At 42.8% G+C, this 14,277-nt stretch overlaps 1 protein-coding gene across 16 annotated transcripts in view; it reads left to right on the top strand.

Moving 5' to 3' along the window:
- Nucleotides 1-9,578, top strand: part of ash1l (ash1 (absent, small, or homeotic)-like (Drosophila)) — a 45,631-nt gene extending 36,053 nt beyond the window's left edge. For 9 of the 16 annotated variants that reach the window (XM_021571626.3, XM_036952504.2, XM_036952498.2 and 6 more), the window contains 10 exons: nucleotides 1,283-1,337; nucleotides 1,561-1,693; nucleotides 2,387-2,671; nucleotides 2,990-3,076; nucleotides 4,651-4,741; nucleotides 5,462-5,600; nucleotides 5,718-5,890; nucleotides 6,005-6,171; nucleotides 6,545-6,989; nucleotides 7,136-9,578. In XM_021571626.3, coding sequence (XP_021427301.3) covers nucleotides 1,283-1,337; nucleotides 1,561-1,693; nucleotides 2,387-2,671; nucleotides 2,990-3,076; nucleotides 4,651-4,741; nucleotides 5,462-5,600; nucleotides 5,718-5,890; nucleotides 6,005-6,171; nucleotides 6,545-6,989; nucleotides 7,136-7,227 — 1,667 coding nt within the window. In that variant the 3' untranslated portion in view covers nucleotides 7,228-9,578. The remainder of the gene's footprint in view (nucleotides 1-1,282; nucleotides 1,338-1,560; nucleotides 1,694-2,386; nucleotides 2,672-2,989; nucleotides 3,077-4,650; nucleotides 4,742-5,461; nucleotides 5,601-5,717; nucleotides 5,891-6,004; nucleotides 6,172-6,544; nucleotides 6,990-7,135) is intronic. The other 7 variants (XM_090208396.1, XM_036952505.2, XM_090208395.1 and 4 more) reach the window with 4 other exon arrangements.
- The last annotated feature ends 4,699 nt before the right edge of the window (nucleotides 9,579-14,277 follow it).

Raw genomic sequence — 14,277 nt, 5'->3', positions numbered from 1 at the left:
TTCATGTCGTAAAGTAATGATGGACTGTTGTTTCTCTTTGCTTATTTGAGCTGTTCTTGCCATAATATGGACTTGGTCTTTTACCAAATAGGGGGATTTTCTTTATGCTACCCCTACCTTGTCACAACACAACTGATTGGCTCAAACGCATTAAGAAGGAAAGAAATCCCACAAATGAACTTTTAACAAGGCACACCTGTTAATTGGAATGCATTCCAGGTGACTACCTCATGAAGCTGGTTGAGAGAATGCCAAGAGTGTGCAAAGCTGTCATCAAGGCAAAGGATGGCTACTTTGAAGAATTTCAAATATATTATGATTTGTTTAACACTTCTGGTTACTACATGATTTTATATGTGTTTTTTCATGGTTTTGACGTCTTCACTATTATTCTACAAATAAAAACCCTTAAACGAGTAGGTGTGTCCAAACTTTTGACTGGTACTGTATATTTTCAGCACCAGGCGCTGTTCACCTCCTGTTAATTGCGCTGCGTTTGCAGATTTACGTTTCATCGGCTCCCTACAAAATGGCCCGCTGCCTGCTTTATTAGTTATTAGTCTCCTGCATTCTCTCTCCTCATGAATTAAGTTAATATGTAACTTTTGCATTAGGGACCTTGGGAGAAGGCAGGTAGCTGGGTCAAGGGGCAGGCAGAAGGTCATACACGGTAGGTCCAAGTTGGCAACAGTACAGGCAGCGAATCGGCAAAATGCGTTGAGTGAGGCAGGCAACAACTATCCTACACGGCAGGAGTGAATGATGGGAAAACCCAGTGCTCTGAGAGAAGTGTGTCTCAAAACAAACAATACCTCACAGTGATGGTGTGCAAGGAACTGAACTAAATATTGTGGGATGATGACATGCAGGTGTGTGAACAAGTGATTAGAATTCCGGTGATTGGGATCTGGACAGTGAGCTGGAAAGTGGTCAGCGTTCTGGGGATCTAAGTGTTTGGGAGTGTGAGTTGGGCGCAGACGTTACACTTCCCATGAACTTCCTAGTCTCTAAACATCCCTGGTGCCGTCAGAGAAACTGGGGTCAAATGGCAAAGACATGACAAAGTCAACACTTCTGTGTTACGCAACCCAGTCTCAACAGGACTCAGTCCATGTGCGTGTACTGGCCACTACTACTGGCTTACCTGTTTGGCTTTTGCTTCTACAAACATCTGCTGTTGTAGATCTGATTCAAGTGTGCAGACTCATTTTTCCCTGAGTATATTTATGCACTATAAAAGTAGAAGGTACTCTGCTGAAGATAATGAAACCTCTTTCCATAGACTCAGCTGGTCAGACCCTTGCTGCTCCACTGGTAAACCTACCCTCAAGAAAGCGGTATGTTTTTGCTTGTTTGTTTGTGTGCATGCTAGCTCTTTCACCGATGTTTACTGTATGTAGGTGTGTTGTGCAACGCTTTGTGTGTTATCCAACACCCTCAGTGTTCTTATCGCTTCTTGCGACCATTACGATCATGTTTGGATTCATGAGACAAGAGGCACAGTTTTGACTCTCACCCCATGACTCGTGTGTGTGTGTGTGTGTTTGTATGTGACCCCAGGAACACGCAGTACTATGAGAAGGTGTCAGACCCGCTGGACCTGAGTACCATTGAGAAGCAAATCACCACAGGGCACTACAAGACCGTGGAGGCATTTGACACCGACATGCTCAAAGTGTTCCGCAACGCAGAGGTGGGTCTCCCTCAACCCTCCTCCTTATTGGATATACACAGCCACTGTTCCTTTACACACACACACACACACACCTACACACAGAGGACTCTTTTTTTACACACACACCTACACACAGAGGACTCTTATTTAAATGTGTGTTGTGTGGAGGCTGTGTGAGTGCCACTCAAATCGTTTGAAGGTTAGCCAACCCTATAGACAGGTGGGTTATTTAGCAACAAATCCAATGTGTGCACAACCATGGATCAAAACAGGCGGGTTTGGCTTTAGTTTCAAAGGATTGTTGTCAACATGTAAATTATATTTCCTCTCCAAATCATTATTGAAAATATACATACATTTGTACAATGAGCACTTGTCTCCCAAATACACCATTACAGTTGGTGGTTAGCTAGCTACCACATTTTTGCCATATTAGCATAGACATTAGTCAAAACGCCTCAAAAGAGACACGGTATCAATAACAAGAAACAACAAGCTGAAACGAGCCACGATTCCCCACATGGCAGCTTCTTGCCATTTTTGCTATCTGTCTGAAAATGTATCATTTTGCAGGGGTTTAGAATTCTAAGTGGGATTCTGGAAGCCTGGTCGAACTTGTTTAGGTTGCTGTGGCGTAAGCTTCGCTTTACAAAACACAAACTGTATTTTCCAAATTCTCAACGTCATTGCCCTATGCTCCCTCCATCCTAGCAGAAATACTACGGGCGGAAGTCGTCAGTAGGGAGGGACGTGTGCCGGCTGAGGAAGGCCTACTACGGCGCGCGCCACGAAGCCGCTGTCCAGATTGACGAAATTGTCGGAGAAACAGCCAGCGAAGCGGACAGTTCGGATTCGCTGGAGCGAGACCACGCCCATCATCACCACCACCACGGAGGGGGCTGGCCGGGCTCTCACGACAAGGACGATGACATCATCCGCTGCATCTGCGGCATGTACAAGGACGAGGGCCTGATGATCCAGTGTGAGAAGTGCATGGTGAGAGAGCGTGGGACACAGCCTAACATTGCAGGCTCCGAGTTGAACCTGTTGTTGAATGTTAGCCTAACTGAATATGGATATAACTGAATATCAGTTCCTTACTGAATCCATGAGGCAATGTACAGTTTGGATTCCAAATACCTGCCTGTTGATTCTGAGTGACTGGTGAGTGTTCCTGTCAGTGGAAGCAATGTTTTTGAGAGCACGAGTTGATTGTGGGAAAGATGACTAAGTGTGGTAGTCTAATATATTGTTAGCGTTAGTTTTGGCTGTGATTGTAGTGTCAGGGTAAACGGTGATGCGTCTGTCTCTCAGGTGTGGCAGCACTTTGACTGCATGCGGCTGGAGGCGGAGGTGGAACACTACCTGTGTGAGCAGTGCGACCCCCGACCTGTGGACAGGGTGAGTGTTGTCCCCCTTCACCTAATCCCAATCACACCCCATAGTCTATAGGAACCAGAAGTTGGAACCGGTTCAGGGAACAGAACAGAAAACTACATTTTTTGGAGGAGGTGGGGGGCAGAATCAGAACTGGGAACGAAAGCGATCTATACTATTCCGGAACATAACCGTTATTTTAAAAGCATGGGATCTGGTTAATAATGTTATTTTACGTTCTGGGCATTTTCCAGTCCCACCAAAAATGAAACAAAACACCTATGCAAAACCCTCACTATGTCACTCAGAAACGTATTCCAGTGTCTGCTGCCAGCAAAAAATCTTTGCTACTGTGTGTGTGTGTGTGTGTAGGCTACCAGCCCCTCCCTCGCCGGAGCATAGACTACTGTAGCCTACTGACGTTACAAGCGTGATTCTAAAATTAGGGAGAGACATTTTTAATTAGAGATGAACCTTTTCAATGATAGTTAAGGATACTATAGTTATCACATTTCACATTGGATTTATTAACTACAAATGTTTTTATTTCTGGTGCCTCTCTGCACACACACGTTAGCTAGCTAACTAGCTCTGGTCCAACAATTAAGCCAACTCTCGGAAGGCCAAAGACATTCAAAGTTCCTTCATAAAAGCCACTCCTGCGCAGGTATAATTCTGAGAGGCCTGATTCAGATAATGCAAGTCATAACAAGATGCCCAGCACTTCAAGCCAAGCCTCTTCCTCCACCCTCTCTTGCTCCCCACCCTTGTCTGTCCAATGTGTGCTAACAGCTATAGCTTGCTCACTCCATAGCAAGCTGCTCTATCTGCACTGATTGGTGAAGTAATTCAACGTCGAGCTAAATGTTTGAAAAATATATATAATTTGGTTTAAAAAGGAACAGAAAGGAATGATATAAACCGTAAGTTTATTTTTGTGTTCAAACCAGTTCTAACTTTATTTTGCTGGTCAGAACAGTGGAAAGAAACGAAATGATTCAGAACGAAACAATTGGAAAATTATTTCCATTCCAACCCCTCAAAGAAACTGGAAGGTCACAGGTGGGTTATCAGACGATGGGTGTTTCTCAATATGCGTACTACTATTCTCCACACTCATGTTCCGAGTGCATTCTTTGTGGACGCTCTCTTGAGTGCGTTCTTGTGAGGACGAGTGTGGATAAAATATCACATTTGAGAAGCACTCGCACTCCCCCTACTGTATTACGTCACGCTTCACCTCCCCCATTCACTGAACGTAATAACCTGCACTAGCCAGCTAGTTTAACAGGCAAAAACTACCTAAAGATAATGTTATGCAAGGTAGATGACTGTCAGTTCTTCATGGTTGGCTAGTTACCAATTCTTTGTGGCTAGCTAGCTATCCAGTTTGCTCTATTGACTTACAATGGGCTTGTGATCTACGCACACTAAAGTGGGTATTGTAGGCAGGTAAACATGCCAATATGAGTACTGTATGTATTTATTAATGTATCAAGATAAAATATTGCAATCAGGCAACATATGAGATGTGAATGGGCAACATTTCATTCCAAAGAGTCTGAGTTTATACTGAGTTTATCCCGTTGGTGCTCCAGGAGGTGCCAATGCTGCCCCAGCCCAGCTACGCCCAGTCTGGCTCAATCTACTACATCTGTCTGCTGCGAGACGAACTGCTGCTGCACCAAGGTATGGAAGGGGACTATAACCACGGCACCCTATGCCCTATATAGTGCACTACTTTTGAACAGGGCCCTGCTCAGAAGTATAGGGCTCTGGTCAAAAGTAGTGCATTATATAGGTAATAGCATGCCATTTCGGACGTAACCCCATGTATGAGGCCACATCAATGTTGTAGTGAGTTTTTGTGTCAGTTGCACAGCTTGCCACGAGGAATAATTGTTGTATAGCAACTTGGGGTGTGATAAATGTTCCTTGTACCGGCTTCCCGAGTGGCGCAGCACTCTATAAGTCTCTATATCACAGTGTTGCGGCATCACTACAGCCTGGGCTTCGATCGCAGGCTGTATCACAACCGGCCGTGACCCAGCGTCGTCCGTGTTTGGCGAGGCTTTTGCCCGGGGGGGGGGGGCTTTACTTGGCCCATCGCGCTCTAGCGACTCCTTGTGGCGGCCCGGGGGCCTGCAGGCTAACTTCGGTCGTCAGTTGAACAGTGTTTCCTCCGACACATTGGTGCAGCTGGCTTCCGGGTAAAGCGAGCGAGTGTTAAGAAGTGCGGCTTGGTCGGTCATGTTTCAGAGGACGCATGACTCAACCTTTCCCGAGCCCGTTGGGGAGTTGCAGCGATGAGACAAGTTCGTAATCCCGAAATTGGGGAGAAAAAAAGGGTCATTAAAAAAAAATGTATAAATAAAAATCATGATAATGTTATGTAACCTGTCTGACCAGGTGACTGTGTGTACCTGATGAGGGACAGCAGACGCACCCCAGAGGGCCAGCCAGTCAGGCAGTCCTACCGTCTCCTGTCCCATGTCAACAGAGACAAGCTAGACATCTTCCGCATCGAGAAACTCTGGAAGAGTGAAAAGTAAGGGAGGGGGAAAAGGGAACGGCCCATTGAGCCAGCGCTGAGAAACTTCAGCGATTTCATTGCTGTATTTTTGCCTCTGACACGCTCTTGTCTCTTTGTGTGGGTGCCCTGTAGGGGTGAGAGGTTTGCCTTTGGCCATCATTACTTCAGGCCCCACGAGACGCACCACTCGCCCTCGCGCCGCTTCTACCACAACGAGCTGTTCCGTGTGCCACTCTACGAGATCATCCCTCTGGAGGCCGTGGTCGGGACCTGCTGCGTCCTCGATCTCTACACCTACTGCAAAGGTGAGACTCACGCACGCACACACACACACTTTGTAAGGGAGTTCAAAACAAACACACTGAGCTAACACACATAATTACCTAACCTGACCTGTGGTGCGTTTGTTTTTTTCTCAGGACGGCCGAAAGGAGTGAAGGAGCAGGACGTGTACATCTGCGACTACCGCCTGGACAAGTCGGCGCACCTCTTCTACAAGATCCACCGCAACCGCTTCCCCGTGTGCACTAAGCCCTACGCCTTCAACCACTTCCCCAAGAGGCTGGCCCCCAAGAGAGACTTCTCAGTAAGAGGGTCCAAGAGGAGGGGTGGGGGTTGTTTGTATTGAAGTGTCCGTATGTAGTTTTAGTGAGGCTAGTTTGATGAGGTAGTATTGATATAAGGTTCCGTTATGGGCTTGAATTGAGTGCAACTAGAGAAGTGTATCAAAGTTGTTTTGTCAAAGAGGTTGATTGGGCACCAGTGACGACTGATATGTGCCCACCGTTCTTTTCGTGGGTGTTTTTGCAAACCGTTAGTTATCCTAAGAGAGAAGATTGAGGTCCAGCTTTATACACAGTTAGTAAAACAAATTGTTAATAATCCCAAAAATGAAGTCCTGTATGAGCAACTTGTAAGTCCAATTAAAGAGCCTTTGTTCCTTTCCAACCTCGCCACAGCCGCACTACGTTCCTGACAACTACAAGAGGAACGGGGGGCGTTCGGCCTGGAAGAGCGAGCGGCCCAAAGGAGTTGGAGGGGCCTGTGAGGACGACGCTTCCCCATGCGACCAGGGTGACGACTTCCGTCCGGAGAGTGACAACCGAAGAGTGGTGGAAGGGGACATGGACACTGCCCATGAAGAACCCACACTTCCTACCGCTGCTCAACCCACGCGACCAGATGGGCCAAGGGATGGAGAAGAGGAGGAGGCGGGGCAGGAGGTAGAGGAGCATAGGGAGCTGGAGGAAGGTACGGCAGAGAGAGGAGTTGACGTGCTGGAGCTCCTCCCCTCCATGTCTTCCTCACCCCTCCATCACTCCGGACTGGGCAGGAGGGAGGCGCAAAGGGATCGGCTAAACAAGATTCTGCTGGATCTGCTACACAGAACACCCAATAAGAACGGTGAGCAGGCAATGAGGAAACGGGTATTACGACAGAGGGGTGGTTTGATGAAGAATGGAAACTGTTGAGTTGATGAAGGGGAAATATCAGACAGTTAACTGAATGTGTCATTGGTGTTTGGTAACTTCTCTCTCTTCTTCCAACAGCCATAGATGTCACTTATCTTCTAGAGGAGGGGTCAGGACGGCGATTACGTAGACGGACACTTGGATTCGGAGACTTTGTGGGTAGAAAATGATGTTGCCACTTACCTGGCAAGCACATTCCCCTTTCATTTACTTGGGAGAGGTGGGGGGAAAATGGAAAGAGGGAAGACGACATTTACAAAGAGAAGGTCACCACAAAGTGAAAAGGTTGGTCCCCTTCTCTGGCGCCCCTTCAGGTGGTGTCCCCTCTTCCCCAACCTTTCATCTCAAGTGATGAAACAACTCAACAAATAAATGGTTTGAAGCAGTGCACTCAGCAGTCGTGATCATTGATAACGGTTTTGTAGGGGACCCAAGGACTTCTCAGGAGGGTGGACCCAGACTTATTGAAGTACGATGCAAATGCATATTTTATTTTTAATTTTTTTACATAGGAAAATGTACCCCATGCACTTAAAAATGCGCATTGAACATATATTCATCAAAGACAGCCCTGTTACTTGGGACAGAGAGACAATTACATAGGTGTCACATTATCCATACATGGCTCATCAGTGCAACCTTGAGTCAATTATTTTTGATGAGCAAAATAAAGGAACAAAGTGGTACTGAACATGGCTGTGGCATGCAGCCACAGACTCATATTGACTTCGATTTTTTAAACAACATCAAATGGGAATGAGAACACTGGAGACTGGCGCACCCTAGTGGGACTAAGTGGTGATGACAAACTAAACGTAGGGTTAATGTACCAGGACTATCCTCAGAGGCTATGCAGTGTACAGTAAGCATACACTGTTGACGATGAACTAGGAGAGAAGCAGCAGGAACGAGGTTGGTCAACTGCACTTTGGTACCATGGATATTGTTGGCGCTCTATAATGTATCAACGAGACACACTAACACACAGTATTGGATGATCCAGTCTGAAAAGCAACTTAATAAGTAGATTATCTTATATATATACATATATATATATATATATATACATATATATATATATATATATAGGAACAGAGAAGGAAGGACGGGAGAATGGCTGGTGGTCTTTGGGAAGATGGAGTGTGCGCTTTTGGTCAGTCAAGTGTCTTGTTTGGTTTGTGAGGCAGTCCACTTCACCCCTCTTTCTGAAGTACCTGATTCACCAGCTTAACTAAGTCAGGTGGCGGAACACTGGCTCTTACTGTAACGCCTTAGAGCGCCGTGATCCCTGACTGCCTTGCGTGAGTGTGTGCGTATGTGTATGCACATTTATGTGTCAGTAATCTGCCAGAATTCTTGAAGAAAAAATGAAAAAAATTAAGGGCTTGATGGCAATTAACATTTTATGGGAAATTATGGAAACATAAAATGTATCGTGATGGTCATATTTTCATATATTCTGTGAGGGGTATTTGTTGGGAGGGAGGAATTCTAGCTGTACATTTTATTCTTCAAATGTGTTCTGGTTGCCATGGAGAATACTTTTAAATAATTTGTGTGATTTGATGAGATTTCTTTTTTTCCAAACACTTCTGTTTAAAATGGGACTTTGACCGAAATGTCCTATCAAGATGGACTGACAGACCGAGAGAGTAAAGAAACTGACAGAAAGAGGACAGAAAGTTGTACAGTGCCAAGTTATGTATATACAGACTGGGATTATGTGAGAAGTGTCTCCAAAAGCAATATCTTGATAACAGATTTTGTGTATTATTGTATTGTACAGAACTCAGACCCATATGTATTATTATAATGATTGTCTGCCATTTGTATTACTATAATCGAGACACTTAAGCTTGAAGGAGAAAGAAGAGGTGTTTTTGTCCAGTAAAATGTACCACAACTGTCCTAAATGAATGACATAAGAATTTTAACTGAATTTTTGTTCCCTAAAAATTAAATTCATCTATGTACTGCATGAGCAAGAAGAATGTCAAACGAACTTCATAAAAGGCATTGGGACATAAGTGACTCTGAAATTACATCTGTCGCTGTAATAATTAATATCAATAATTTTACTTTTGAGGAGAAAATATGCTCCTTGTTTTTGCTGCAAAGTGTTGAACACTAAAAAAACAAACCAACATAAAAATGTTATGATATTATGAAAGATGACAGAAACAAAAGTATAACTGTCAGCTAAATATGTTCTTCCTTTTTGGTTCTGTTTTTGTGATAGCAGTCATAAATATGATGCTTGTGCTTGTAGGCTATTTGTGTGTTTTGTGTGATTTGTTTAGTTATTTTTAGACAATCACAAAATAAGATGCAAGCATTGTAAATGGGCAGACTGGCAGACATTTTGTGATGTGTACAGTTTGTCAACTTCTTCCACTCGTTAAAAGTTTGTAATTATGATTCTAAAGTCATGAAAATGCTGTTGGTTTTTACTTTTTGTTTTATATTCTATTTGTTTTTTTTTGTTTGTTTTTTAAATAAAAAGCACTACATTATTGTGAATGTTTATTTTGCCTTGACTTTTTGATCATTTTTAAAGGAATTGTTCAATTGTGTTCTGGATTTCCTTAATATAATTCAGGTGAATTTATAAGCAAAGTCGGAAGTTTACATACACCTTAGCCAAATACATTTACACTCAGTTTTTCACAATTCCTGACATTTAATCCTAGTACAAATTCACAGTCTTAGGTCAGTTAGGAACACCACTTTATTTTAAGAATGTGAAATGTCAGAATAATAGTAGAGAGAATGGTTTATTTCAGCTTTTATTAATTTCATCACATTCCCAGTGGGTCAGAAGTTTACATACACTCAATTAGTATTTGGTAGCATTGCCTTTAAATTGTTTAACTTGGGTCAAACGTTTCAGGTAGCCTTCCACAAACTTCACACAATAAGTTGTGTGAATTTTGTCCCATTCCTCCTGACAGAGCAGATGTAACTGAGTCAGGTTTGTAGGCCTCCTTGCTCGCACACACTTTTTCAGTTCTGAGCACAAATGTTCTATAGGATTGAGGTCAGGGCTTTGTGATGGCCACTCCAATACCTTGACTTTGTTGTCCTTAAGCCATTTTGCCACAACTTTGGAAGTATGCCTGGGGTCATTGTCCATTTGGAAGATCCATTTGTGACCAGGCTTTAACTTCCTGACTGATGTCTTGAGATGTTGCTTCAATATATCCACATCATTTTCCTCCCTCATGATGCCATCTATTTTGTGAAGCGCACCAGTCCCTCCTGCAGCAAAGCACCCCCACAACATGATGCTGCCATCCCCGTGCTTCACGATTGGGATGGTGTTCTTCGGCTTGCAAGCCTCCCCCTTTTTCCTCCAAACATAACGATGGTCATTATGGCCAAACAGCTCTATTTTTGTTTCATCAGACCAGAGGACATTTCTCCAAAAAGTACCATCGTTGTTCCCATGTGCAGTTGCTAACCATATTCTGGCTTTTTTTTATGGCTGTTTTGGAGCAGTGGCTTCTTCCTTGCTGAGCGGCCTTTCAGGTTATGTTGATATAGGACTCGTTTTTACTGTGGATAGAGATACTTTTGTACCTGTTTCCTCCAGCATCTTCACAAGGTACTTTGCTGTTGTTCTGGGATTGATTTTCACTTTTCGCACCAAAGTATGTTAATCTCTAGGAGACAGAGCGGTATGGCGGCTGCGTGGTCCCATGGTGTTTATACTTGCGTACTATTGTTTGTACAGATGAACATGGTACCTTCATGCATTTGGAAATGGCTCCCAATGATGAACCAGAATTGTGGAGGTCTACAATTATTTTTCTGAGGTTTTGGCTGATTTCTTTTGATTTCCCCATGATGTCAAGCAAAGAGGCACTGCGTTTGAAGGTAGGCCTTGAAATACATCCACAGGTACACCTCCAATTGTCTCAAATGATGTCAGTTAGCCTATCAGAAGCTTCTAAAGCCATGACATCATTTTCTGGAATTTTCCAAGCTGTTTAAAGGCACAGTCAATTTAGTGTATGTAAACTTCTGACCCACTGGAATTGTGATACAGTGGATTATAAGTGAATAATCTGTAAACAATTGTTGGAAAAATTGTGTCATGCACAAAGTAGATGTCCTTACCGACTTGCCCAAACTATAGCTGAACAAGAAATTTGTGGAGTGGTTGAAAAACTAGTTTTAATGACTCCAAACTAAGTATATGTAAACGTCCGACTTCAACTGTAATTTAATTATAGATTTCAGCAGGTATTTGCACACAAACCATAAAAATGAGAAACCAAGGAGGTCTCAATTAAAATCCATACTCAAAAGTCTACAAAGTCCCAGTGCAAAGTTAGTCACTCGCTCCTTGGAGCAATAGCACCTCGACAAATAGATCTCCATGCCGTCCTATTCTGGGCCAGGTCCCGGGCGGATGTGGCCAGGTCCAAGGTTGTGCAGGTCGTCCCCCAACTGGTTAGATCACATTGGCCCACATTTATAAACATTGTGTGCGCACAAAATATACCCCAAAACATGCGCGCGCCAGTTTTCACGCAAAAGTTGGCATTTATAAAAACTGAACTTGACTTGAGAATGCGTTAAACTTCCCGCAAACGTTAGACCATATGTACACACACTTTCTATTGCATTTACAAGAAGGCAAAGGTAGCCTAGTAGTCTTGTGCAAATGGGGAACATATCATGACATATCATAACAAAAGAGGTAGCTAAATATAACAAGATGCAATCATTTGCTCTTAGTGAGAAGAGCGAAAATCTATTTTCTTTGCGTTTTAAAATAAGATTATTTCATTTCCATAATCATTGCATAATAAATTCCTCATATTTTCTGGGTGTGATGGTTTCATACTCATGAAATAGCAAATAGGCCTACAAGTTAGGATTGGACCCACTTCACGGTAGTGAATAGGCTAGATAAAACTACCGGTATTTTGCTCTATGCGATCCACTGTTCACCTTTTCCATTAACGTTTGTCTCAATCAGTGGCGACCCTGCATGTTATTTTGAGATTAATTCAAGGTATGTAGCAGTTTGTATCAAGGTATGTATCAAACAATGTATTTTTAAAAAATGTATCTGCATACAAACATGGTCTCTTGCTTTCTTGAGTAAGGCTGCTACAAAAATGCAGGTGTTTCAGTGATCAATGCTTCCTGTGTTGGAGGGGCAGCCAGAGAAAGCTCAGAGTGTAGGCAATCTGCTCTAGTTGCCCTGTGACTGGCTCAGGGTTCTAAGTTCAAGCCCCCTTGGGTTCTGCTATAGATTTACATTAGAAGTGCTCGTCCAAGAAGGCTCAAGGTCATTGTCCACAGATAAAAGGACATTATATCTACTGTAGCTTTGATTGGACTGATCATGTCAACGTCATACTTTGAAAATCTTAGCATGCAAGCTAGCTAGCTAGACAAACAGTCATCATCATTAATTACGTCGGCAATCTATTGGCAAATCCTTTTCTATCCTTGTAATATGCCGAGAAATTGTAGATAAAATGTAACGCTGCTCATTGGCCATTGGACATAAAAATTGCACATGTACAAAATCCTAAATTCAACAATGATTGGTATGGAAGGAATCAGTGGCTAACTGCAAGAGTTGCAAAGCAATCACTATTTTGCTTGCTCTTCGGTGGAGAGGGTGTGTGGTCCAAGTCTAAAAATGTAAAACATCTGTCTGAAAGGGTCTCTTTTCTAAGCTTGAAAGGATAATTCACATGCAACACCATGGGCCAGAAAGGGTTGAATACGTTGACCACTCTATCAATCCAGCATGACTCCTGCCACATTCAAAACAACTCGGAACTTGGAAACTTCCAACGTCTGACTTCAGTGAGTTCAAGACAACTTGGTACTCGGAGGAAAACATGCTCCGACTGGGAAAATACGTTTTGAACGGTCATCCAACTCGGAATTTCAAGTTGGGAACTATGTCCTCTTTCTAAAGCTTTGACTTGAAGATCACTGACGTCATGATAATTTTTTTTGAGTTCCCAGTTGTCTTGAAAGAACCATAAATCCAGAGAATACCAGACTTTGATGACAAAGGTTGATGACAAAGTTTGCCCACAAGAAAGACCCCCGCGCCACCTTCCTGTTCATGTGAGCACAGCACAACAACGTTGAGTCCAACAATGCTGCTATATGCCAGGATATGTATTGTGTAACTAAGAAAGCAATACTACATGTATGTTGTGTAGTAAACTGTTCGGTAGTAGCCCATGTCTCACCATAAGAATTTGGTCCCTGAAATGTCATTGAATATTGTAAGAGATTTCATTTTCTGCTTATATGCCCCCGTTATTTATCCAACAGTTCTGACTCGGTGTACAGGGAGAATACTGTAAGGCCTATTCTTAAGCTTTCCATTTCAAAAGTGCTGAACAAAAATGGGCATTTCAACTCTCACTCATTAATGTCTTAATTGAAATTACGTCTTGCCTCTTATCCGCTCATCATTCCCTTATGTCATTGTTTGTACATTTCATAGGTTATATTGCGAATATAGTTCTATCTCATTAGTATCTTAATCATCATTTTAGGCAATGTTGGAATTATGTATTTCATTGTTTTGCTTCCCTTGTGTATTATTATTAGCTCATGCTTTTCTATACGAGGAGGGGATACTACAGGCCTATAATGTTGTTGGGTCTGTAACCATGTTTGTCAGTGACTCTTCCCTTTCAGTTATTATTTTGTCAACAAAAAGTTCAGCAATAGACATGTAATTCCAGTTGATATTGCAAGGGTTGGTTTGTTTGCACAATGTGTGTCACTATATTATCTATAAAAGTGGATCCTAGTGATCAAGGGTGCAATGCATTAACAGAAATATCCGCAACCATTTGACAAACATCGCAGATTAGAAATGATGGGAATTAACAATTAATGTAGGCTACTACTGGTGATAAATGTAATGGGCAATTGATAGACAAACAATGCATACAATTAAGTTATGAAATAATGAATACCCACGAAAATGACGGGAGAGAGCGCATTCTGGAGAGAGACATGCCTTTTGCATCTGAGCCACAATCCCCGTATTCCTGGACCGTGTCATCCCCGCGGCTTCCTCAATGGATTAGTCCACTGAGACAGGCACAAAAAAATGTAACTATTTGCAACTGCTGGACTAAAAAAAAAAAAAAAATTGCATGTTTTCAGTACAGACCCCTTTTGTCATATAGTATTCCATATGAAAGTTGCACACTATACCCATC

The sequence above is a fragment of the Oncorhynchus mykiss genome, chromosome 18, assembly GCF_057628025.1.
Source record: "Oncorhynchus mykiss isolate SJ-2025 chromosome 18, ASM5762802v1, whole genome shotgun sequence".
NCBI classification, from domain to species: domain Eukaryota; kingdom Metazoa; phylum Chordata; class Actinopteri; order Salmoniformes; family Salmonidae; genus Oncorhynchus; species Oncorhynchus mykiss.
This window is presented reverse-complemented; position numbering and strand designations above follow the sequence as displayed.